Source organism: Xenopus laevis, chromosome 1S, assembly GCF_017654675.1.
Source record: "Xenopus laevis strain J_2021 chromosome 1S, Xenopus_laevis_v10.1, whole genome shotgun sequence".
NCBI classification, from domain to species: domain Eukaryota; kingdom Metazoa; phylum Chordata; class Amphibia; order Anura; family Pipidae; genus Xenopus; species Xenopus laevis.
Window position 1 is genome coordinate 193,028,016 of NC_054372.1, and position 27,777 is coordinate 193,055,792.

Consider the following 27,777-nt stretch of genomic DNA (forward strand, 5'->3'; position numbering starts at 1 on the left):
GCTGGTCAGTTTCCCACCAGTCTGACCACCAAGTAGTCAAGGAAGTTGTCAGGAGAAAGAAAGAGGCTGCTCTGATGTTTTTCTGCTTAGGAAAGATTTGAGAAAAGTTTCTAATTTTATTCCTAAGCAGAAGAACATCAGAGCAGCCTCTTTCTTTCTCCTGACAACTTCCTTGACTACTTGCTGGTCAGACTGGTGGGAAACTGTTGTAACAATTCATTCATATTAACAGCACATGTATCCCTTAATATCTTGGAATAAAAACAAAATAAATAATGAATGTAAATGACAAAAAGTGCTCATCAGTTTTACATTCACTTATTTTAAAGGTTTTACTATCCTTTAAATACAAGGTTAACTCCACAGTGAACTTCCCCTTTAACCTAACCGATGCTCAGTCTCAATGCCACGTTTGGATGTTTTTTTTTCATGAATTGTTAGCGTTACTGAACTCCGCCCCTTACTTGTAAATTGCTGAATGAATTCTGCATTGCCACCAAATGTATTTTTTTTTTTAAGTTGCCAATTTCGTCTTTAAATTCTTCTTAAAATCTTTCTCATTCAGGTGATTCCTGTGTGTGTAAATGTCACTGAGATTGAAATGCCTCGCTGGGTTGTCCCTCTTGTTTTAATGAATGATGATGGTTAAAGCGTTAGGGGTGATATCTCCTCAGGCCTGTGCCCTTGTACAGACTCTAGTCCATGGTTTTAGCTCGGCCCACAGCTGCTATTATTATATACTGTAAATATATATATGTGTCATGCTTTTTATCTCAATGTTATTCCCATTAATAAAGTGGTGCGCCACTCTTGTAGCAACTCGATTGGTCGACATATAAAGCAGGAAGTGACTTGTGTTCTAACAAATTGCTCATTCTCAATAAACAGCCATCGGTTTGTTACAGTTGGCTCCACCCACCGCTTTATTTTGTTTGCATTAAATGAACACATGATTCTAGTTCCTCGATATATGGTTTTCTACGATCGATCTTCACCCTAATTTATTGACTTCATTTCAGTAGCTTTTAAGTTATACGTAAATGTAATTCCTTCTGGTTCTGTCTTGCTGTTTATCTATTACTGCACTGCTGGTTCTGACTCTTGAATTGGTGTAGTAGAGGTTCAGCTGGTTACCAGATCAGCTGTCAAGTATAAATACAGGTATGGGACCTGTTATCCAGAATGCTCAGGACCAGGGGCTTTCCGAATAACGGATCTTTCCATAATTTGGGTCTTCATACCTTAAAGGGGTGGTTCACCTTTGAGGAAAGTCTTCAATATTTATGTATTATCCTTTTTGAGTTATTTGTCTTTTTCTTCGGACCCTTTCCAGCTTTCAACTGACCCATCTAAAAAACAAATGCTCTGTTGGGCTACAAATGTATTGTTATTGCTACTTTTTATTATTTTTATTTATTATATTCAGGTCTCTCTGATTCATATACCAGTCTCTTATTCAAATCAATGAATGGTTGCTAGGGGAATTTGGACCCTAGCAACCAGACGGCTGAAATTACAAACTGGAGAGCTGCTGAATAAAAAGCTAAAAACCACAAATAATAAATTAAAACCAATTGCAAATGGTCTCAGAATATCAATCTGTACATCATACTTACAGTTAATTTAAAGGTGAACAGCCCCTTTAAGTCTACTAGAAAATCATATAAACATGAAATAAACCCAATAGGCTGGTTTTGCTTCCAATAAGGATTAATTATATCTTAGTTGGGATCAAGTACAAGCTACTGTTTTATTATTACAGAGAAAAAGGAAATCATTTTTAAAAATTTGGATTATGTGGATAAAATGGAGTCTCTGGGAGACAGGCTTTCCGTAATTCAGAGCTTTCTGGACAATGGGTTTTCAGATAACAGATCCCAAACCTGTACAAATGTAATTCATGTGATTTAGTTGTATAAACACAATTTGTTGGCGCTCTATAACTACATGTTAATAATAATACAAAGAAAACAGCTTCTGCACTTGCACCAAGTTCCACTAGATGGCGACACACTTCACAGACAAGAATTCTAAATGTAAGGGCAATGGGATACATAGTTTTGACAAATGCAGACCTCCAAACATTTTGAAAATAAAAAGAGGGACAAAAAAGTTGTCCCAAGGGAACTGTTATCTTCTATTGTTACAATTACTTATTTGCTTATTTTGAAATTGTTACAAAAGTATCTTATCTGCTGCTGTGGCTGTTCTGGGCTCTCTGCCAAAGCCAATTAAGTTAGAAACTTTGTTTCTTTTTCTGGCTGTTCAGTGCAGAGAGAGTCGGGACTTTCCAGCACAAAAGAGGGACTGAGGGTTGAGCTGTCAAAAGAGGGACTGTCCCTCTAAAAACGGGACAGTTGGGAGGTATGCAAATGTGCTGCTTTAAGATGGGAATAAGGATTTTCAAAACACTTCATCATCAACAGCTGCTTTCCAAAACCCCTGGAAGTAATGTGTGGGGCGAGAAAAACTCAACCCTGACCCCCACCCCACCCCCTGAGAACCTGCACCTGACCCACGGGAGAGTGGGAGATTTATTTCCCAAGCCACCCATGGCAGCACTTCACCAATATGAGTATTCCCGCCCCACAGGCCACTGGACAGGAAAGGATTAGCCCCAGCAGATTCTAACATCCGCCCTGCGGATATTATAAGTTACTGAGGAGTTTCATGACTTCTAATATTCATATTTTACAACTGGGGGTACTTTATTTATTATAATACACAAGTTTCAGTGAGTCATGTGACCGAAATGACATCAGAACTCACCGTTTATAAGGATATAATTTACAAGATATTCATGGCTTTTGTGTATTATATAGTGAATAAAGTACCCCCTCTTGTAAAATATAAGGATATTATTAGTTACCGAGGAGTTTCATGACCATATAAAAGTACGAGGTTGAAGGCCGAGTGTTTTTATACAGGTCATGGAACTCCGAGGTAACTTCTAATATCCTCATATTTTACAACTGGGGGGACTTTATTCACTATATAATGTGACAGAAATTACATCACTACTCACCGTTTATAAGGATATAATTTACAGGATATTCATGACTTTTATAAGGTGTTATGCCTATTTTAAGAGAGGGGAAGGAGGCTAATTGGATTTATATTTCATTGTAGCCTCTCTGTGTCTGCTGAATTGTCTAAAGCTGAAAGTCGTCCGTCAAGAAAACTTCGACTGAGGCTCAACCTTCTACAGTGATGTTCTTCTGCTTAGGAAAGATTTTAGAAAGGTTTCTAATTTTATTCCTAAGCAGAAGAACATCAGAGCAGCCTCTTTCTTTCTCCTGACAACTTCCTTGACTACTTGGTGGTCAGACTGGTGGGAAACTGACCAGCAGGTGGCACTGTTGTAACAAATTCATTCATATTAACAGCACATGTATCCCTTAATATCTTGGAATTAAAAGAAAATAAATAATGAGTTTACATTACAAAAGTACGTAGAATAGCCCCCCCTCATCCATTTTATATTTACTTATTTTAAAGGTTTACTTATCCTTTAAAATCCTGATGCAGGGCACAGATATTGACTGGATTCACTTTCTATAGAATTGTAGTAGGAGCAAATGCAGCCCTTTGTATTTGTAACTTGCCATGCGTTGCTAATGGAGAAACACCCCAACAGGACAATTGGCCTTTGTCATATGCAAAAGTGGGCAGGGCTTCCTGGGGGCGGGGTTTAGGTGGTAGGGTGATTCAGTAATAAATGACCTCAATAATTCATGGCACCACTACTTGTAGGATAACTACTATTTCTCTATGTTTTCCCTTCTACCCTTGTGGTGTTCAGGAGCCCAAGAACCAGGCAGAGAATCAAGCAGGAACAGTCTGATCATTGGAATGGCTCTGATTTCTCCTGACAGCCATTTTTTAAGGAGGGGACAGGGTGTGATGCATTTTGGTGTGACCACTCTGATCCCTTGCTTTATGTTATGCTTCCCATTTCAAATTTTGGATTGTAAGCTCTTACAGTTTCCTTGATGTTCATTAGATATTCATACCCTTGAGTTTTCCATGCAGGCAGAGCTCATTTACACATGGCAGCCACAAGATAATATTGATGTTTCTGTGAGCCAATGAAACTGCAGAATGAGGGTCTTCACAAGGCACAGGGCTGCCAGAAAAGGGGGGTAAGTTCAAACATGGGTGATTACCCCCAAAGCACAACAGACAGCGGTGATAGATTGCATGTGTCTGGCTGCCGGCACCAATAAAAGGCTCTTTTTTCTGGTAGCCGCATGCTGAGCTGAATAGGCGCTATTCACTGGTGGGAGGTTTCGGCAGAGGGAAGGGGAAATTTCACTTTGTAGGGAGTTGTATAGAGGGGGGGTTCTCACCTGAAATGAACCAATAGGAAAACACAACAATGGCCCTTTAGCTGTTGGTTGGTGCTGAAAGTTGTAGGGCCGCAGGTTGGGAACCATCTCTCTTACTGTCTCCTCTCTTGCCTTACTTTCTCCTCCATTGTCTACTTTACTCTTCCTGCCCTACTATTTCCTCCTTCCCTATTTTTCCATCTTACTTTCTCCATCTTGTCCTACTGTCTCCATCTTGCCCCTCTGTCTCTATCTTACTCTACAGTCTCCATCTTATCCAACCACCTTCATCTTGTCCTACTATCTCCATCTTGCCCTACTGTCTCCATCTTGCTCTACAGTCTTCTTCTTACCCTACTGTTTCCATCTTGCCCTACTATCTCCATCTTTCCCTACTGTCTCCATCTTTCCCTACTGTCTCCATCTTGCTCTACTGTCTCCATCTTGCCCTGTCTCCATCTTACCCAACTGTCTCCATCTTGCCCTACTGTCTCCATCTTGCCCTACTGTCTCCATCTTGCCCAACTGTCTCCATTTTGCCCTACTGTCTCCATCTTGCTCTACTGTCTCCATCTTGACCTGTTTTCATCTTAGTCTACTATAGCAATCTTGCCCTAATGCCTTCCTCTACTGTCTTCATCTTGACCTAATGCCACCATCTTGGTCTTCACCTGCCAGATTTTGTCTCCATCTTGCCCTACTGTTTCCATCTTACTCTGCAGTCTCCATCTTTCTCCACTGTCTCCATCTTGCCCTACCATCTCTATCTTTCTCTACAGTCTTCATCTTGTCCTACTGTCTCCATCTTTCTCTACTGTCTCTATCTTTATCTACAGTCTCCATCTTGCCCTACTATCATCTTGCCCTACTGTCATCATCTTGCCCTACAGTCTTCATCTTTACCTACTGTCTCCATCTTGCCTTACTCTCAGCCTTTTGCCCTACTGTCACATCATTTTCTTTTTTTGCCCTATTGCCCTACTGTTTCCATCTTACTCTACAGTCTCCATCTTACTCTACAGTCTCCATCTTTCTCTACAGTCTCCATCTTGCCCTACTATCTTCATCTTGACTTACTGTCTCCATCTTGCCTTACTCCCTGTCTCTTGCCCTACTGTCACATCTTTTTCAGTTGTTGCCCTACTGTTTCCATGTTGTTCTGTTTTCTTCATCCTTAGTATCATCATCTTACTCTACAATTGTCATATTATCTCCTCCTTCCCTGTCACCATCTTGGCTTTCTGTCATCAAGTTGCCCTTTAATGCCCATGTTGTCCTAATGATATCCCTACTCTTTCTACACGTTCAGCAGTGGGTCAGTGAGTAGTTACCCAAGCTTTACTCCCTACAGGAAAGTATCTAATATAATGCCACATGTTCCCCGGCAGGGAGTCATTTGTGAGCTCATTAAGGAGTAGCTAGTTAGCTAATCACATTCACTGGTCACCTGTTTGAAAGCAAAGGTCTGATTGGTTGTTATGGGACATAGTGCAGGTTTTGTAAGTTAAGACAATAATAGAAAGGCTCCTGTGCAACCGGTAACATAAAGCAACGTGTCCTTTAGCCGCAATTCCTTTATGCGTCATATTTTCCGGTCCTTTTCATCTAAAGATCAACAATTCCTGTTTGTTTTTTTTGTATAGGGAGGGGCAGTCAGGGAACCAGGCGATTGGCATTAACCCTTTCATTCCAAATATGTAATCCCTGTAATTTATATTGTGCTGACACATTTCTGCAGCAGGCGCCCTTTTTTAACACAGTAAGCAGCAGATCCTATCTGAATAACATTGTAAGCAGCAGTCCTGCCCTGCTTTATGGCAGCTGAGATTCTAGCTATCTGTATAACAGAACATTCTGTCCCAGTGGCTGCACAGATCCTATCTGATCCCCATTGTAAGCAGCAGTCCTGCCCTGCTTTATGGCAGCTGAGATTCTAGCTATCTGTATAACAGAGCATTCTGTCCCAGTGGCTGCACAGATCCTATCTGATCCCCATTGTAAGCAGCAGTCCTGCCCTGCTTTATGGCAGTTGAGATTCTAGCTATCTGTATAACAGAACATTCTGTCCCAGTGGCTGCACAGATCCTATCTGATCCCCATTGTAAGCAGCAGTCCTGCCCTGCTTTATGGCAGCTGAGATTCTAGCTATCTGTATAACAGAACATTCTGTCCCAGTCGCTGCACAGATCCTATCTGATCCCCATTGTAAGCAGCAGTCCTGTCCTGCTTTATGGCAGCTGAGATTCTAGCTAGGTACCCGGCCGGGGTACCCACTGCCGGGTGGGTACCCCGGCAGTGGGGTCGGGTTCGCCCCGAGAGAGGGGCCCGCGCATTGGAAAGCGTCGCGGTTCTGGCGGCGTCCGGTGAGCTCTCGCTGGCCCTTGAAAATCCGGGGGAGAGGGTGTAAATCTCGCGCCGGGCCGTACCCATATCCGCAGCAGGTCTCCAAGGTGAACAGCCTCTGGCATGTTAGAACAATGTAGGTAAGGGAAGTCGGCAAGTCAGATCCGTAACTTCGGGATAAGGATTGGCTCTAAGGGCTGGGTCGGTCGGGCTGGGGCACGAGCATTCTGTCCCAGTGGCTGCACAGATCCTATCTGATCCCCATTGGAAGCAGCAGTCCTGTCCTGCTTTATGGCAGCTGAGATTCTAGCTATCTGTATAACAGAGCATTCTGGATCTGACTTGAATTAAGAAATTTTGAAATATTTTGAGGTGGTGGGAACTTACAAAGAAAATAAAGGTGTGGGGGGGGGGGTGGTGAGAGCAAATGAGGAAACAGCCAGAAGTCCCTCCTCACAGAGTGGCCTGATGTCAATTTTCATTGAGGAGGGGTGAAGTCCACGCCCCCTGCCTGGGGGTTACTGCCGGTCATAAGATGCCATTCATTTCCATCATCTTTATATATTTCTATACACACACACCAGACTGGGGTTGTGCTTCTCTCCCTGATATGTTCTCAATTTCCATTCAAATTCCCAATTGAATTATTCTACATTGTGTGAAAATGCTGAGGGAAGTTGATACAATAGACTCGCCCTTTAATTAGTCAGGATCCTATTAATACAATTAGCTGCAAAGGGGCAGCAGTCTAGTAACCCATAGCAACCAGTTATAGATCTGCTTTTATGCTTTGCCATTGGCATTTATCTTTAGGGAACAAAACAGGCTTTGTGGGTTCCCATTATTTAAATAAAATAGGGCTATGGAACTTGAACTGTTATTAACTGGAGGGCCGACACCTCTGCTCCAAACATTTTGTCATTAGGATAAAGGGAGGGTGAAGTTGGAGGTGGGGTAGAATTCTGGGGTAAAGGACAAGCCAACCTGTCCCAAAACTGCATTTTTACCATTAATTTTGTGCATGCAAAATCGACATTTTTCAAGTAACCTGATAACAAAGTTATGGTTTCACTCAGAGCCAAATGATTGCAAGCTTCAGGTCCAGTTCTTCTTACCACTGCCTGCTCCGCTATATGACATTGTACAACTCCAGTGTCCCAGCATGCTTAGCGTGCCAATGACATCTCCCCCAATGCCTCAATAAATTCTTAGCGGTCACAAGAAAATCATATTGTGATTATTATTCACAAAGAGTCAGCTGAGTGTTTGCACACAGTCAAGAACAAGATTGTCCCTGTAAATTCAGGCTTTTCAACTGCCCCTAGGAATTGTGGGAGGTGCAGGAACCTGTTATTATTAAACAAAAAAAAAAAATAGAGATTCCTTAAGTCTATGTGTTGTACAGAACTTGCAGCATTAATGAAATATTTCCCTGTTGGGGGAGGAATTAGTGCAGCACAAGGACAATCTTACAGACCCCTAAGGGGTTAATGGTTTGAATAGATACATGTCACATTCAATCAGGGAACCCAAACTGATGGCTAAATCTTCTATTGCCCCGGGTTGGGAGGTTTTATTCCAAAAAACCTTTGGGAAAACAATATTGCCTTTTAATCTGATAAAACAGAATTGCGTGTTGGATACAGGAGCAGGTGCCTGACTGGATTGGGGGCAGACACAGGGGGATAAAGCAATCAGGAAAGAGAGACTGCTGGGGGTCATTTATAAAGTTTGTGCAGCGCATATTTATTCGCAAATGGTTTCCTGAGCGCTAATGTATTGCCCTGCTCTGCCCGTCTTTCAGGTTTTTGCAAATTCGCATTGTGAATAAATTTTGGCAAATAACTCGCAAATGAGACGGGTGTTTGCGCGAGTGCGCCCACAGTGCGACGTTGTCGTGCCTGAAAATAGCGTTGAGAGTAACTTCAATTTGCAATTCGCGAAACTGTTTGGCGAATATTTTCTTCCGCCATCAAAGTTGTGGCGTAATTCAAACGCAGAGCATGCGCATAAATATTCGCAATTTGTGATTTTTAACATATTTAAAAGACATTGACAGTGTGAAAGTGTGAAAAAAAAATCTCAATTCTGTTTGCACACTTTTATTCAGCTTTAGGGCTCTTATACATGGGCGATTGTTTGCGCGCTCCCCTGCGTAGACGCACTCATTTATTGTCAATGGGGCTGTACTCACACAGACGCATGTAAGCGTCAGACCTGGTTGGGACGCAGCATGTTGCATTTTACCTGCGTTTGGCGCTTATATGCGTCTGTGTGAGTACAGCCCCATTGACAATAAATGAGTGCGTCTACTCCTGCGGCTGAACGGAAGAAAGCGCAACACAGGGGAGCTCGCAAACAAGCGCCCGTGTGTAAGAGCCCTAAAGCTGAATAAGAGTGTGCAAACAGAATTGCGATTTTTTTTTCCACAATGCGAATGTCTATAAGAGCTTTTTAAATAAAAAAAATTCGCAAATTGTGGATATTTATGCCCTGCGCAAGGTTTATAAATGAGCCCCATAAGTAGCAATTTCCAAGGCAGAGAGTAATGTTGTTAATAATATAAAAGCTCTCAATGTCCTTATTTCTGTTCATATAAAGTTCATACAAAACATTCAGGCAAGTTAAATTTGAATATGTTATAAAACGGGTATTTCTAAGCAACTTTTCAATTGGTCTTCTAGCTTCCAAATGGGGGGAGGGGTCATTTGACTCCCACAATCGACATCATACATTCATTATTAGGGGAACAACCCCTTTAACTGTTAACTGTTAACTACCTATTGAGTGTATATATATATATATATATATATATATATATATATGCGCTAGGGACCTTAGACTGTAAGCTCTGCTGGTGCAGGGGCTGCTGGTTAATCTGAGAAGCTCTGCCTATGCTGTGGGATCCCCCAGTTGTACCAATTACCAGGCAGGGCAGCGACCCCTGTGTATGAGCAGTGCCAATCTACTTCTGCTCCTGAGTGCAAGCTCTGCTGCTACACGGGATTCCGCCTGCAGCTCTGCACTTTCCATTCATTCATTGTAGCAGGGCGTGTTGGAGGTGTGACCAATCAGCATCCAGACTCCCCCCATCTGCTGATGTATCACATGACCCTACACATGCCTTTTAATCTACTGCCACCTTACAACTACTCATTCAATCGCTGCATCTCCCCGACCAGCAATCGCTTTTATCCATCTTGTGACCCTGCTGCTTTTATTTATTGAGCCTCTCAAGTCCTTGTCCTTTTTACATTCACTTTTAGCCCAGAAAAAAGTATTTTATAACTGCGTCTCCGCTAATAGAATCGCCGTCGGTCGTTGCTTTGCGTTTGGGGGGTGGGCAAGAAATGAGCATCTCGTTTGGATTGTTGTGGATATGTTTAGTGTCCGTGGTGAGATTGGGGCAGACGTCGCAGCTTGCTGAGGAGGGACTCCTGAAAGGTGAGAAAAACTGATTTTAACATTGATTTTATTTTTTTATTTATTGATCCTACTGCTTTAAAGGGGTTTGTTCATCTCTGTGATGTAGAGAGGGATATTCCGAGACAACTTGGAATTGGTTTTCATTTTTTATTATTTGTGGTTTTTGACTTATTTAGCTTTTTATTCAGCAGCTCTCCAGTTTGCAGTGTCAGCCATCTGGTTGCTGGGGTCCAAATTACCTTAGCAACCGTGCACCGATTTCAATGAGAATATGAACTATTAATAGAGGAGGGTCGGAACAGAAAGATAAGTAATAAAAAGTAGCAATAATAATAGATTTGTAGCTTTTATAGAGCATTTGTTTTTAGACGGGGTCAGTGACCCCCTTTTGAAAGCTGGAAAGAGTCAGGAGAAGAAGGCAAATAATTCATAAAGTATAAAAAATAAATAATGAAGACCAATTGAAAAGTTGCTTAGAATTGGCCATTCTATAACATACTAAACATTAATCTGAAGGTGAACCACCCCTTTAACTTAATTTTCCTTTTACCCTCCCTCCTTATACTGATTTGTGACCCCACTGATTGCCCTGAACATGAGTGGAAGTGTTTCTTATTCTCAGTGATACAATGGAACACCTTCTCATTTCTCTATCCTGATTGGTCGCTTCCTCTAATGAATGGGATGTAGGTGTGACTTTCCCACTAATTATATCCAGGGTTCTCTTATTATGGGAACTTCAATTAACTAGTTCCCCACGTGTGAAATACAAGTCACAGCATCCTCAGCTAGTCATGCATTCATTTGGAGAAAAACCTTAGAAAACTAGGGTTGAATTTATTATATATATCTCTCTCTCTCTCTCTCTATATCTATATCTATATCTATATCTATATCTATATCTATATCTATATATATATATATATCCGATACAATCTAAATATAACTCATATTGGAGGCAGTTTTGCTGAATGAGTCTCTGCCCTGGGATAAATCTTGAGACTAAGTGAGAGACTGGCAATTTACTGTTATATTTACTAAAATGTGGCACTTGCTGGGAGTACAGAAGGGACTTGGAATTTGGGATCTTACTGTACGACTCTGTGGATAAGATTCAGGGCAGGGTTGAAGGGCGAAGCACAGAGATGAATTTAAAATAAACTGCCTGGAAGGAATTCACCCCAGCGGTAACCTGAGTCCTTCTAATTACAGGTTAAGTAACTGGCTCAGCCTATAGGAAACTTCCCCTTGGCCTTGGCAATGTTTCTCTTGTCCGCCCTGGAGAGAAGAGCTGGAAGGGAGGCTTCTTCTACCAACTATGGTTATGGCTCTCCTTAAAGGAGTGGGATAAACTATTAATATTAGTATTTATGCAAAGCTATACTTTACTTTGCCCAACAGACTTGTAAAGTTGTTGCAGGACCACAACTCCCAGCATCTGCAACAGAAAACTTCTAGCAGGTGGAGCAGGTTCAAGATCAGGGGGTGTGGCCTGAGGACAGGGGGAGGAGTTGCTGAATCGTTCCCTGAGATGCGCTATCACTTGGGGTTCGGTTCCTTTACTGTAGAATTGGGTTCTCCCTCTGATGCTGAACTGGGTTTCCCAGAATGTAAAGAAAGGGATGATTGGAGTTGTATTGCAGAGACAGGTGGGCAGATTCTGTTCATTTGTGGTCTGTCGTTAGACTTCCAATCTGCTTAGTGGGTCTGGCACTGTGCATCAGCAACACCTTAAAGGAGAACTAAACCCCCTTGCTTATAAAAACCCCTACCCTCCATAGTCCCTCCACCCTGCACATGTGTTAACATCGGTAAATGCTCCTAAGCCGGTAATTACCCCTTGTTGCAGCACAGAGGAGCTCACAGGCGACATCTTCCGGCGTTTCGGTAATTTTCAGCGCATGCACAGCTATCACCAAGTGGAAAATTGCTCCAACTGCACTGATACTTAACGAAGATTACCGAAGTGCCGGAAGATGGCTGCGGAGATTTTTGCATGCACTTTTAAAGGAATGAGTTGACAACCCTTACTCTACTTCTCCTCCACCCCAAAAAGAAAAAATTAAATAAACCTCCACTTTTTGTGTGTGACATCCATTGTGATTACCTTTTCTCTATGCATTTTGGCCCTTGTTCCTTTTCATAACCTTGCAGCTCTGCACTTGGGCACTTTTCTGGTCCTTTTGGAGATGAATATTTGCACATTAGCCCCCCTACAATCCCTCCTGAGCTTAATGAGCAGCCTGGAGACAAAGCCTGTAAGATTTGAAAATAAGAGGGGAATCAAGGCCATCTGCGTCCCCCATTCATCCAAGCAAAGCCCTATCTGGCAGATGTTCTGCATTCGAGTCGGGTCAGCAGCCTGTAATTTTTGATATTGCTGCTCATGTTCCACTAAAACAAAAAATCCAGCCCTGTATAATGGGACATCTGTCTCCCAACTGTTCTTCATACCCAAGAGTCTGTGCACGTGGCACTCTCTGAGCTGGGTCGGTGCGAATAGAGAGGTTATGTGGGAACCCTGCCAAGGGCAAATCTGCATTAATTAAACGTTTCTGCTTTTTTTCCCTTGATATGCTGAAATTCTCCGCTTTATGCATGCTTCCCTTCCCAACACCCTCCCATCACTTTCAGACCTGATGCATCCTAGATGGCTAATTTGCAACTAATTGCCACGTGCCAGCTTTTGTGCAGCCATGTAATATGCGGAAAAAAGCTGCTTATTAGTTATTCAGCTTATTACTTGCATGACTTTTTTTTTTTTATTTGGTGGGTGGAGGGGCAGTATGTCTTGAAGGACATGATTACCCAGTGTCGGACTGGCCCCCCGGGATACCAGGAAAACTCCAGACGGGCCCCTATTGCTTCTAGTCATTTAGACTGTTTCTTGGTCATTCCCTATTTCTTTATGGGAATAAAAATACTTAATAATGGAAGAATATAGGAAGTAGATATAAAAGTGTAGGAGAATAAAGAGGTTGAGTGAGAAAAGGAGGGATAATAGTTTGAAAAGTGGGCCCACGGTCTATCTAAGGTTTTCTGGTGGCCTCTGGCATCCCAACACTGTTTATACCAACAGGGGCATCTACACTGGGCCTTACAGAAAAATCTCAGCCTGTGGGGGGGGGGATATAGGGAACTAGTGATGTGTGGGTCGGGTTTTTCCCGACCCTAACCCGCCCAAGCCCTACTTCCAACTTCCCTTTATAGACCCGCGCTGACCCGCCATTGGCGTCACAAAAGGGTTGGGACGAGCAGGTGTGCATCTACAAAGCCAGAATCCGGCAGTTGAAGGTGGCATTTGCCCACCACCCACACAGGGGGTGCAAGGTCGGGCCGAACCTGACCGACCCGCGGGTATCGGGCCAGCCCGCACATCACTATAGGGAACTGTATGTAATTGGCAGCTGGGGAGGAGGCAGGGAACATTAGGCTTGATGATACTTTGCATTTGTAACCGACATATAAAGGGCACATAGTCCTTCAAGTTCCTGAATGCAGGAAGAAGGGTTATAGTCTTTTTGTTGCTGTGAACTTAAGTTGATGGGTTTTATTTGTGCCTACAGATGACACCATTGCAAACTTGCTTTCGGACGAGAATGATGTTGCGCCAGACCCACACCCCCACGTTAAGTTTAACTCCCATTTCTCCAAACATGACAGTGGGTGCTTTCTTATTCCTGGCCAGGACGAATGCTTGGGCAACTGCAGCTATAACACGACTGCAAAGACCTTCATTGTTATCCATGGATGGAGTGTAAGTATCTAGAAGCTTTGGATCAGGGTGTAGACCAGTGTGTGGTTGATCTCCCAGGCATTGACCCTATTAACTTGAATGTTTATTCCTCTTCTCAGATGAGTGGCCTGTTCGAGAACTGGTTGCACCAGCTTGTAGAAGCCCTGCAGGAGAGAGAGCAGTATGCCAATGTCATTGTTGTGGATTGGATGAATCTGGCGCATCAACTCTATCCTGATGCTGTGAATAACACCATGCTGGTTGGAAAGGACATTGCTGTGCTTATCGACTGGTTACAGGTATGTACTTGCTGCTTGTAAAGGTATCAGAACCCTTGGACGATTATTTAGTCCTTATGTTTTTGTGGAGTCCACTTAATATCTTCTCATTCTGTTGTGTAGTCTCTTACTCTAACTCAGGTTTTATTAATGTCCCACCAAAACCTCCCTTGAATGACTTTACCAATATTTGTTAAATCTCTTTTCCCAGGACAAGGCAAACCTCTCCCTTGAAAACGTTCATCTCATTGGCTACAGTCTCGGTGCGCACGTTGCTGGCTACGCGGGGAACTTTGTCACTGGAAGAATCGGCCGTATAACAGGTCAGTATCTACAAGACCACCCCATCACCTTGACATGAACCAGCTAATCAAGGGGCCCTCAACCTTTTTACCCGTGAGCCACATTCAAATATAAAAAATGTTGGAGAGAAACCTCAGCATGCAAAAAGTTCCTGGGGATGCCAAATAAGGGCTGTGATTGACTATTTGTTAACCCCTATGAGGACTGGTAGCTTACAGGAGACTTTTGGCAGTACATCTGGTTTTCATCCAACCAAAACTTGCCTACAAGCCTGGAATTCAAAAATAAGCACCTGTTTTGAGTTCACTGGGAGCAACATCCAAGGGGTTGGCGAGCAACATGTTGCTCGCGAGCTACTTGTTGGGGATCACTGATCTGATCACACCATCCTTGTTTCTTATCACACCCTCACTTACAGTGATCATTCAGCTGAATTACACATCAATCATGGCAGAACTCACTAAGATATGAAAGGTCCCTTATAAACTACTATTTATGAGGCCCACCAACATATCCATAAGGGTGTTTGGTCCTGTCTTACAGGGACTCTGTTATATTACCTGTTCCATTGTAGGTCTGGATCCAGCAGGACCCATGTTTGAAGGAGCAGAGGCCCACAAGCGTCTTTCTCCAGATGATGCAGATTTTGTAGATGTTCTCCATACTTACACAAGGGAAGCTCTATGGGTCAGCATTGGAATTCAGATGCCTATTGGGCACATTGATATCTATCCCAATGGTGGAGACTTTCAACCCGGCTGTGGACTGAGTGATGTTCTTGGGGCAATCGCATATGGCAGTAAGTTGTTTTTTGTCTCGCAATCTATACCTTCCTTTTTTTATTTTTTTAAATATTTAATTTTTTTTTGATTGGAGCCTAAATTTCTTTTATAATCTTGCATTTTTACTTTGTCTCAGGCATCGGCGAAGCAGTAAAGTGTGAACATGAGAGATCCGTGCACTTGTTTGTGGATTCCCTCATTCATAAGGACCAAGAGAGCTTCGCTTTCCAGTGCACCGACTCCGACCGCTTCAAGAAGGGCATTTGCCTCAGCTGTCGCAAGAACAGATGCAACGCCATTGGTTATAATTCTAAAAGAATGAGGAGCAAACGCAACAGCAAGATGTTCCTGAAAACCCGGGCACAGATGCCATACAAAGGTGAGCTACCTGGGGTTGGGTCTACAGACCTTTTCATGCATCTTCTTTTCTATATATATTATATTCACACATACATAGTGATAGACTACTAAAAGTTTTTGACCTCATGAAATACTGTTCTTGCCCTTGATGCCCTGCCTCATAGCTTGAACTTAATCTGGAGCTTACACAGTAGTACTACAATGGTTTCCACATCTTTTACAGGTCTAAGCAACAGTAAATAGTTTGAATATTGGGATTCCCCTATAAATCCCATGACCATGGACCTGATTGTTTCTACAACCAAGCTCCGTCTATTGACTTGCCCAACAAAACCTCTGTCTCTAACTCTTGTGTCTAATCTCTCTTACAGTTTTCCATTATCAGATGAAAATGCATATTTTCAATTACAAAAGTGCACTGGAATCCGAGCCCACCTTCTCTGTGAATCTTATGGGAACCTTGAATGATTCTGCCCCTCTACCTCTTGCAGTGTGAGTACCAATTAAAATCTTTGTCTCCAAATAACTGTTGGGTCTCTGCTATGTAATGTCCTATGCGTTTTAGGGTTTGTTGGCATTTAAAGCAGGTGGAGACTTGACTTAATGATTGATCTGTTTTGTTTTGACAGTCCTGGGGAGATCGGATACAATTTTACAAACACATTCCTGGTTTATACAGAAGAAAACATTGGGGATCTCTTAAAGATCCATCTGAAGTGGGAAGGAACCAAACAGTCCTGGTATTCATTTTGGAACTCGTTCCAGAGCTATTGGGCCAAGAATGACGTTATTGACAAAGAACTCCATATCCGCCGCATCCGAGTGAAATCCGGGGAGACCCAGCAAAAGTAAGTAGCAGTAATTAGATGTGAGTTGGATCAGTGGAAGAAGCGACCATGCTACTCTTAAGGACATTCTCGATGAAATCCAACATTTTTTTTTTTTTCTTTAATAGGTTTACGTTCTGTCTTGAAAATCCGGAATCAACCCTTCTAACGCCTGGCAGTGAACTTGTGTTTGTCAAGTGTAGAGACGGTTGGGAAGTCAAACCACGTAAGCGGTAAGAATTCCTTGTCACAGGCCTGACAACTTCTCTGTAAGGGAAAAACAAACTTAGACAGTCAACTTGTAGCAGCTGTTGACCTGCAACCCCAGCATCTGCCTGCTGATTGGTTCTGGGAACTGTAGCTCAACTATAGGTGACAGTAATGATTCTATGATAACAAAGGGCTGGATGGCAATGCTAATATGCCTTGTGTGTGTGCTTGCTGAAGGAAGTATATTTGTCTTTAGTCAAGGTAACCAACCTTTTTTATAACTAGCTTCCTTTTTTTTTCCTCCAGGGTGAACCTGTAACATAACCAGCAAGGGCGCGGTGTCTCCTGCTCCTGACGTGTCTCCTGCTCCTGACATGTCTCCTGCAGCCTTGGTGAAAATGCTTAGGGCAAATACTTGAGAATAAAGCAAGGAAAGGTTCTGTGTATTGCACTGAAGATATTGCTGCTGGGTAGTAGCAGAAGCAAACAAGGTCAGACTGCTGCAGTGGGTCACCTTCAACCAATGAATGACTCGACTGGGCTCTGACTTGCAGCCAAAACCGTAGCACAAACTCCTCGGTGGGGGGTTAAAAGGTTGAAGTCTTGTTGCACAATTTTGTATTCATTAAAAAAAATAAGTTATGGTGGCCCGCCATGTTAACACGTAGCCCTCCAACAGTCCCACCCCCCACACATCTTCAAGAACTGCTGGACCTGGTCTATTGAACTCCTCACCCTCTGTCTATTGCAGATTCCTGCTCTTTTTAAGTGAAGGTAGGGTGGTGGGTGTGCTGGTTGGAGCTAGAGAAGTCTACATGACGCCACCACTGAGGTCAAGTAAAGCCTGTTTACCTACTTTACTCTTCCAATGTCCATTTTTAAAAGAGCAGTAACGTTATGAAACTGTCTTCTATGAAGTACAGTGCAGCAACATATTTGGATGCTTCCAGAGTAGGTCAACAAGTTGCTTTTGTTTTGAAAGAGCGTATGCGATCTCTGGAGCAAAATATGCAAGATGTGCATGTAGTAGTAGTATACTTGATGCTCTATTGCATCTATTACATTGGCCACACCATGTGTTTTTAGTCTGACACACAGAGTTTCCTATAATTATTCTCTGCAAAAAAAAAGCACTTTGTTTTCAACATTACTGTCCCTTTAAAATGCCCCAATCATAATTATGCCAGCCATCTCAACACTTGGTGCTCTTAAGGCTTATACTACGATCAAAGGCAAATTTAGACTGTGGCATTGTAGAAATTCTCATGCTGCTATTTTTTTTTCTTTTTGGTTTGGTTTGAGAAACAAACTACTACTATTCTTGGCTTTAAAGCCAACCACCGCACCTACCCCCCTAAAACCACCGCTCAACCCAAGCATATCCTCTTCTTCCTGCGATTGATTGTAAATATTTGTCATCACCGATGACCAACGAACCTTCTGCTTGGACATCCTTGACTTACATCTAAACACTTATTTCTTCCAGACAAGTTTTCCTTAACCACGTGAGGGTTTCTCTGAAGGTAGACTGTTACACACTGTGTGGTATATTTCTTGCTGTAGACAGTTTCTACTTTAACATAGTTGTTGGTATTGTAATGCTGAAGGCCCTCTGATGTTCTTCCAGTTGGTAAAAGACATTATTTATTGAGACCGGTGTTGCTGCTGCTTGTTTTCTGCCGCTACCATGTCAATACTATCTTGGACACCTTTCCATTTTATCTTAAGGGCTATGATTGGTGTTCTACATGAGAATTGCACAATGATTGACTTGGTGTGGGTCATTTTTAGACATTCACTCATGATCTCAAATCTGTTTTCAGAACCCTGATTGGGTGTTACAGCCCCACGCATTGCCCCATCAACCATGCAGAGATAAAACCATGCAGAGATAAAGCTTCTCCATGATGGCACTTGTAGAATGTTGGCTTTGGCCTTTCTGTCCTTTCTAATTCTTATCTCAAACCTGGTTTAAGTCATGTCATCTGGACCTGTCTGGAATACTCAACATTTGGGAGATGAGTTCCATCTACGTTACTGTATTTAATGGTCATAACCTCTTTAGATCCACCTAGTTTGTGTGTGTCAACTTGAAGTTTACCTGCAACTGAAGAAGACCGGTGTATTTATTGACCTAGATAACATTACATGCAGTATTAAAGAGACGCCGGCAGTTGAAGTTACTTAGTCAAGGAATACCATTCCTATAGTAGAAGATGGCTAATGTTTTACTGTTTTTTGAAAGACGTAGCTGATCAGGGCTGTATGGTCCATGATGTAGCCTCTGCGAAGGTTACTTTTTGGTCATGGGGATGGTAACTGATATGAAACTATGTCTTACTTGTAAAATTAGATTTCAGAGAGTTGTAATATTTGTGCATATTTATATATATATTTGATGCCAACCAAGATGCAGCCTTTTCTGACACCTATAAAGAGAAGAAGCCTCCATTCTTGTCCAGACCATGCTCCTGTTCTACCAGCAAGATTATAAAGGCTGCCCCTGTTTCTCTGTGATGCCTCGATGACATATTTATGAATTTGTACATAACTGCCTTTTGTAAAATGGATATTTATATATGTATATCATGTCGGTGTATTTGTTCATGGCTTAACACTGTTTTCTAGGATATTTAAAAAAGAAAGAGAGCTTTGTAATGTCTTATTTAAATAAAATTAATTTGTGTATGTTTGTTTGTATGCTTCTTTAATGTAACATCCTTAATGAGTTCACTCTGGGTCTTGCATAAACAGCAGGGAAAATAAGTATTGAAAAGTCAATGTTTTTCTCAGTAAATCTATTTCTAATGGGGCTGTCACATGAGATTTACACTAGTGATTGGCAAAATTATTTTTTTTTTTTGATGACGATGATAATTCTGACGCCGGTGACAATTTAATGCACGCCCATTGACTTTAATACAATTGGACAAAACAGGCACACGTCAAATTGTTGCCGGTGTCGGAATTGTCGCCTGAATTTATTTTGACACCCACAAATTGACGCCACCATCAAAAGTCGCATTTCGAAAATTCGCCCATCACTAGTTTACACCATCTGTTGGTGACAACCCAAGTAATCTACATGTACAAAGAATTTAAAACAAATCCATCCATAAATGAAGTTATGTGCAGGTTAGTAACTATAGAAGAAGCAGACTGAAGGGGGCCCAGGAGGTATAGGGGCCCCATGAGGCACTAATTCATATACAGTTTCAATAAATTTTGGTAAAATAATATAAAATTTCATTCCTGCACCAACAAGTGTTTTTTTGTTGTTGTAATATTGGTGTGTAGGTGCATCTCAGGTCATTTTGCCTGGTCATGTGATTTCAGAAAGAGCCAGCACTTTAGGATGGAACTGCTTTCTGGCAGGCTGTTGTTTCTCCTACTCAATGTAACTGAATGTGTCTCAATGGGACCTGGATTTTATTATTGAGTGTTGTTCTTAGATCTACCAGGCAGCTGTTATCTTAGGGAGCTGATATCTGGACTGAAGTTTATCAGAGCACAAGTCACATGACTGGGGGCAGCTGGGAAACTGACAATATGTCTAGCCCTTTGTCAGATTTCAAAATAAGAAATAAAAAAAACTTTGTTTGCTCTTCTGAGAAACGGATTTCAGTGCAGAATTCTGCTGGAGCAGCACTATTAACTGATGTGTTTTGAAAAAAAAACATGTTTTTTACTTAGGTCTCATTAGAAATGTAAGCCTGGCTCAGCTATCTGGGGTGTCTGACCTGTGTTTCCACATTGGGGGCCAGATGGAAGGGAGGGTAACAACCTTCCTACTGAAATGTGGTGGAGTTGGGTTTAATAGTGGTCGGCAATCATTGAAAGGAGGTTTTGGAATTCTGCTAACAGAGCCTTGTACTTTATAACCTCAACAACTCCTTTCAGTTTAGTTCCAGGGTATCCTTGTAAGGTGAGCCCTGACCAGTAAAGGGGGTGACTTAAAAGGGTAGTTCAACTTTAAGTTAACTTTATGGCTAATTCTAAGCAACTTTTCAATTGGCCTTCATTTTTTTTATTTTTTATAGTTTTTGAATGAATTGCTGACCCCATCTAAAAAAAAAGACAAATGCTCTGTAAGGCTACAAATGTATTGTTATTGCTGCTCCTCTTAGTATTCAGGCCCTTGTCGATGCATAATCCAGCCTCTTATTCAAACCACTGCATGGTTTCTGCGGCAATTTTGAACCCTAGCAACCAGATTATTGAAACTGCAAACTGGAGAGCTGCTGAATTAAAAAAGCTAAATAACTCAAAGAACGCAAACAATAAAAAAATTAAACGAATTGCAAAACGTCTCAGAATATCACTCTCTTCATCCTATTAATAGTTAATTTAAAGGTGAACAAACCCTTTAAAAACAAAAGATGCTTTTCTAACAACCAGGGATTATTTTTCTGTACACAGTAAATACAGCAGGTTTAATGCTTCAGCCTTTCTCCCCGCCCTGCTGATCCAAAGGGGAGTGGTTGGTAAATTAACCCTATAGAACTGTTTGTGCTCCAAAATCAGGAAAATCCCCTCTCTCTATTTGCACAAACGTGTTACCGCTCTAAGGGGCAGATTTACTAAAGGGTGAAGTGGTCGTTGCTAGTGAAAATTAGCCAAATCGACACTTCTCAGGGATATTACCAATTTACACCTAACTGGCATAGAGGACAATTCACTAGCGAAAGAGTACATTGCTTACGAAGTTTCGTGCCCTTTCGCCAGGCGAATGATCATTACTCCTTCACCAGGTTATTCCTGATAGTTACATAGTTAGTTATAGATAAATTGGGTTGAAAAAAGACAAAGTCCATCAAGTTCAACCCCTCCAAATGAAAACCCAGCCCCATACACACACCCCTCCCTACTTTTAATTAAATTCTATATACCCATACCTATACTAACTATAGAGTTTAGTATCACAATAGCCTTTGATATTATGTCTGTCCAAAAAATCATCCAAGCCATTCTTAAAGGCATTAACTGAATCAGCATCACAACATCACCCGGCAGTGCATTCCACAACCTCACTGTCCTGACTGTGAAGAACCCCCTACGTTGCTTCAAATGAAAGTTCTTTTCTTCTAGTCTAAAGGGGAGGCCTCTGGTACGGTGATCCACTTTATGGGTAAAAAGGTCCCCTGCTATTTGTCTATAATGTCCTCTAATGTACTTGTAAAGTCTAATCATGTCCCCTCACAAGCGCCTTTTTTCCAGAGAAAACAACCCCAACCTTGTCAGTCTCCCCTCATAATTTAACTCTTCCCTCCCTCTAACCAGTTTAGTTGCACTTAGTCTCTGCACTCTCTCCAGCTCATTTATATCCCTCTTAAGGACTGGAGTCCAAAACTGCCCCCCATACTCCAGATGAGGCCTCACCAGGGACCTATAAAGAGACACAATTATGTTTCATCCCTTGAGTTAATGCCCTTTTTTATACAAGACAGAACTTTATTTGCTTTAGTAGCCACAGAATGACACTGCCCAGAATTAGACAACTTGTTATCTACAAAGACCCCAAGATCCTTCTCATTTAAGGAAACTCCCAACACACTGCCATTTAGTGTATAACTTGCATTTTTATTATATTTGCCAAAAAACATAACCTGCATTTATCAACATTGAACCTCATTTTCCAGTTTGCTGCCCAGTTTTCCAGTTTAGACAAATCACTGTGCAAAGTGTCAGCATCCTGCATGGAACCTATAGTTCTGCACAATTTAGTCTCATCTGCACAAATAGAAACAGTACTTTCAATGGCCACCTCCAGGTCATTAATATACAAGTAAAAAAGCAAGGGACCTAGTACAGAGCCCTGCGGTACTCCACTAATAAGATAAAGTTGAATCCTCCTCAATCTTATGTCAGTGACATTATATCCTTTATCAGGGTGGGAATGGGGCGCACTCGTTTGTGGGTGTGGCAAGTGGAGTGGAGCGGGCGGGGCAAGAGGAAGAGTGGGTGGGGCAAGAGGCGGAGCCAGGCAACCAGGCGGAGGTCAGGAGCGGAGGGAGAGGAGGTCTCACTCTGTGGGGTTTTTTTCCGGAATCCTGCTGGTCCAATCCGATGCTGTCCGTTATGCCGAAAAGTCTTAAAAAAGACAAAAACTTGTTTTTTTCATAATTTCAAGTGGGATTATTTTTAAAAGTTGTAACTGTTAAATATAGTGAATACAGTACCCCTTGTTGTAAATTATATAGTGAATAAAGTACCCCCTCTTGTAAAATATAAGGATATTATAAGTTACCGAGGAGTTTCATGACCATATAAAAGCACGAGGCCAAAGGCCGAGTGTTTTTATACCGGTCATGGAACTCCGAGGTGACTTCTAATATCCTCATATTTTACAACTGGGGGTACTTTATTAATTATAATACACAAATTTTAGTGAGTCATGTGACAGAAATTACATCACTACTCACCGTTTATAACTGATGACATCGGAACTCACCGTTTATAAGGATATAATTTACAGGATATTCGTGGCTTTTGTGTTTTATATATATATATATATATAATACACAAAAGCTATGAATATCTTGTAAATTATATCCTTATAAACGGTGAGTTCCGATGTCATCAGTTATAAACGGTGAGTAGTGATGTAATTTCTGTCACATGACTCACTAAAATTTGTGTATTATAATTAATAAAGTACCCCCAGTTGTAAAATATGAGGATATTAGAAGTTACCTTCGGCTTCGTGTTTTTATATGTACATGAAACTCCTCGGTAACTTGTAATATCCTTATATTTTACAAGAGGGGGTACTTAATTCACTTTATTATTTTTTTTAACCATTTGAGGGGTATGCCACATTTGTTTTAGGGTGGGCTCATGTCTAGGACATTAAAGGATCTATTTTGTCTTTATTTTGCTTCCTTGGACATGTGTAATAATAAGTGGCCACTTCAAGCATTTGCACCAACATCTCTAATAAAGACGTATATATGACCTATATGTACCTGCCCTGTTCCAATTGACCTAAGTGTAAAAGTACTAATGAAGCTTCACTAGGCAGAAACGAACGTTACTGAAAGTTCGCTAGGAAATGCTTGCGCTGACGAATTTACACTAGCGTTCGTATGCCGAGAAGTGTGGCAAAGCGTTCCGAGTAGGGTTGCCACGTTTTAGCTTGATAGAGACCGGGCAGGGGGCGGGTCGTGATGAGGATGGGGCGGGGTCGTGCTGTAAAGGGGTGGAGCTATGACTTGGTGATTGGCCGATCGCCGTGTCAATCATAGGGAATCCTGCCCGGTTTTACTAATTTGACCTGTGCAGTTTTGAGTCCTTCAAAATACCGGGCTGTCCGGGTCAAAACCAGACAGATGACAACCCTAGTTCCGAGGACAAAATACTCACCTAAGTAAATCTGCCCCTAAGTTCCTAAGAGCAGCTCAGGATGTTGTCCTTGCCCGGTGTCCAGCACCAACATATTGTCCTCTCATCCTGGTGCACCTTCTGATGTTCATAAAAAGGACAAAACAGCTTTTTACAGGTCTTTTTCATTATAAAAAAATAAAAACTCACAGCTGCAGTGGAACAAGTCTGGGTTCTGAGCGTTGGGGGCGGCTCTGAAACCTCAGACACGTGGGTTGGAGAGGAAAGTGACTCGAAATGATTTGGGTTTTTACTTTGTTTTGGCAAATCGAACTCGTCATGGGGCAGTAACTGATTGTTTTTCACCAGACCAACATTTAAATGTAGCTGCCATACAGCCCTGTAGCTTAGTTACAATGATTTCCTATGATAACCAGTTATGGTCTGGTGTAGACACGTGTTTTTTTTTAAATACTTTGCTCCACTTAGTTCACTTGCATCCGGGTAAATGAATGTCGGCTTTATCCTACAGCTGCCTTGCCCGGGGCCTGAGGGTTAATTTAAAGGGGTCGTTCACCCTTGAATTAACCTTTAGTAGGATTTAGAGAGTGATATTCTGAGAAAATTTGATTTTGGTTTTAATTTTTTATGCTTTGCGGTTATTTAGCTTTTTATTCAGCAGCTCTCCAGTTTACCGTTTCCGCCGTCTGGTTGCTAGGGTCCAAATTCTCCTAGCAACCATGCATCGATTTGAATAAGAGACTGGAATATGAATAGGAGAGGCCCTGAATAGAAAGAGGAGTAATAAAAAGTAGCAATAACAATATATTTGTAACCGTATCGAGCATTGTTTTTTTTTTTAGATGGGGTCAGTGACCCCCATTTGAAAGCTGGAAAGAGTCTGAAGAAGAAGGCAAATAATTGAAAAACTATAAAAAAGAAAAAATGAAGGCCAATTGAAAACTTGCTTAGAATAAGCCATTCTATAACATACTAAAAATGATCTTAAAGGTGAACTACTACTTTAGACGTACAGGCACCAGTAAGACGCCACTCTGTATAACTCTTAGAACTGCAATGACAGCTGAAGGGGGTGAAGGGGTTTTCCCATCAGCCTAAGCTCAGCTTTGTTTATTAGCATTTAGCAAAGCAAATATCCTGTTTCTCTTCCGATGTTTATACTGGAGCATATATACGCTTCTGTGATTGTTGTTGGCAACTCATAGACTCAGTAGGCGCAGCTTTGTTTGGCCAGGCAGTACTATAACAATGGCTGACAGTTTTGGTTGAGCTCTTACACCTAAGACTTTGCATGTGTCGCCATAGTAACAGTGCTGTTTTCTTTGCAAGTGATTTCTAACACACGATATAAGGAAAAAGCCTAGAAAAAATGTCCCATTACATCCCCAAGGCTACAGCTCTCTCCTCCAGTGAACTAAACAATTAAATATCTTACACTTTCAGGAATGCATGTCTCTTAATTTAAATGTAAGTGCTGTAATATGGGTCATTTTATATACAGTTATAAGGAGCCCCATGAACTATAGCAGGGTGACACCCCAATGTTTCTATATATCTGTAACATTGTTATGAGCTAAGGGGGCCCAGCCTGAAGGTCAGTTAGGGGGAGATTTGGGGTGAGGGCTTATTTGTACCCTGGGTACCCCTGGAACTATAGCAGGGTGACTGTTACCCCAATGTTTCTATATATCTGTAACCTTGTTATGAGCTAAGGGGGCCCAGTCTGAAGGCCAGTTAGGGGGAGATTTGGGGTGAGTGATTATTTGTGCCCTGGGTACCCCTGGAACTATAGCAGGGTGACTGTTACCCCAATGTTTCTATATATCTGTAACCTTGTTATAAGCTAAGGGGGCCCAGTCTGAAGGTCAATTAGGGGGAGATTTGGGGTGAGTGATTATTTGTGCCCTGGGTACCCCTGGAACTATAGCAGGGTGACACCCCAATGTTTCTATATATCTGTAACCTTGTTATGAGCTAAGGGGGCCCAGTCTGAAGGTCAATTAGGGGGAGATTTGGGGTGAGTGATTATTTGTGCCCTGGGTACCCCTGGAACTATAGCAGGGTGACTGTTACCCCAATGTTTCTATATATCTGTAACCTTGTTATGAGCTAAGGGGGCCCAGCCTGAAGGCCAGTTAGGGGGAGATTTGGGGTGAGTGCTTATTTGTAACCTGGCTACCCCTGGAACTATAGCAGAGTGACTGTTACCCCAATGTTTCTATATATCTGTAACCTTGTTATGAGCTAAGGGGGCCCAGCCTGAAGGCTAGTTAAGAGGAGATTTGGGGTGAGTGATTATTTGTACCCTGGGTACCCCTGGAACTATAGCAGGGTGACTGTTACCCCAATGTTTCTATATATCTGTAACCTTGTTATGAGCTAAGGGGGCCCAGTCTGAAGGTCAGTTAGGGGGAGATTTGGGGTGAGTGATTATTTGTACCCTGGGTACCCCTGGAACTATAGCAGGGTGACACCCCAATGTTTCTATATATCTGTAACCTTGTTATGAGCTAAGGGGGCCCAGTCTGAAGGCCAGTTAGGGGGAGATTTGGAGTGAGAGCTTATTTGTGCCCTGGGTATAGATGCCAGACTGAAAATCACAAACTTTATTCAAGAAGTAGGTGAGAAGCCGCACTCAGTTATTTAGGCAGAAACCCAGGAAGTCTCTGTCTCCTCGAACATTCGCATGAAGTCATTGGACATTAACCAAGGTATTTCACTTCACATATTTACAGGAGCTCAGCCCCATTCCCTTTGTCCTGAAATATTAAACTAATTACTAAGAGGGCATGATGGATTCTGATTGGCTCGGCCTACCAAGGAGCGCAGATTTGTTTTCTCTGGCTCAAACCTGACTTGGATGGAGATCAGAGAGAATCAGAGAGAACAAGAGACCAGGCAGGTTTAGTCTGTACCGACACTTACTAGTGTTTTTTTATCAGAAAAACCTCAACAAAGAAACAAAAAGAGACCAGTTTAAAGTCACTTTTATCTCATTCAACCCGTTAGCCATCTGGATAATGGATCTTGCTATAATTTGGATCTTCATATCTTAAGTCTACTAGAAAATCATGTAAACATTAAATAAAGCCAATAGGCTGGTGTTGCCTCCAATAAGGATTAATTATATCTTAGTTGGGATCAATTACAAGCGACTGTTTTATTATTACACAGAGAATAAGAAAATCATTAACAAAAAAAAGAATTATTTGATTAAAATGGAGTCTATGTGAGCTGATCTTTCTGTAATTCTGACCTTTCTGGATAATAGGTTTACAGATAATGCATATATCAGACATGAATGATAACAGGCTGTACAATACAGTGCAATATACAGTAGAGCAATATAGTGAGCAATTGATGAACATTGTTAGTAAACATTTGGCTTTAAAGTGACACAGCCGTATTTGCAGGAAATAAGATTCCCCCTATATGACAGTATATAGAAGGATAATGATCAGTTAAAAATGATCACAGTTATTCAGAGACAAACTCTGTTTCACTTTACTCAATTTCTGCACAGAGTAGGAGATGTACAAAGTACAAAAAGTGGGGGGATAGCAGTATAGGGGAGCAGGTGACAGTAGTGCAACATGGCAACTAGACCAGGCCTTGGGGAGTGTGGCGTGTGCAGCTCATATAGGGTTATATTTATAACTCCCTCAACACAATTTTCACACTAGGTACAATTAACCCTAATTAGGCTGACCCTAATGGTATTACAATTGGCAGCACCCTCCTACAAACTCCTGGCCCCTATATTCATGCTGAGAAAATGTAGAATGGGCACAGGTTACATAATACATAACAGGGGTAACAACTCTTGGCCACCCCCTTTCAGGG

At 41.8% G+C, this 27,777-nt stretch overlaps 1 protein-coding gene across 2 annotated transcripts; it reads left to right on the top strand.

The window, feature by feature from the left end:
- Positions 1 to 9,561: 9,561 nt before the first annotated feature.
- lipg.S (lipase, endothelial S homeolog) lies at positions 9,562 to 19,281 on the top strand. Of its 2 annotated transcripts, XR_005965129.1 has the most exons (11): positions 9,562 to 10,115; positions 13,664 to 13,854; positions 13,953 to 14,132; positions 14,323 to 14,434; positions 14,989 to 15,213; positions 15,333 to 15,575; positions 15,928 to 16,048; positions 16,186 to 16,404; positions 16,512 to 16,616; positions 16,900 to 17,102; positions 17,160 to 19,281. XR_005965129.1 is itself a non-coding variant. In XM_018244595.2 (10 exons), exons 1-10 carry the CDS (start codon positions 10,022 to 10,024, stop codon positions 16,910 to 16,912), a joined length of 1,503 nt encoding a protein of 500 aa, XP_018100084.1. In that variant the 5' UTR covers positions 9,562 to 10,021; the 3' UTR covers positions 16,913 to 19,281. The 2 variants fall into 2 exon arrangements, 1 of the variants encoding a protein (XP_018100084.1); XM_018244595.2 differs by having other exon boundaries at positions 16,900 to 19,281.
- Positions 19,282 to 27,777: the final 8,496 nt, after the last annotated feature.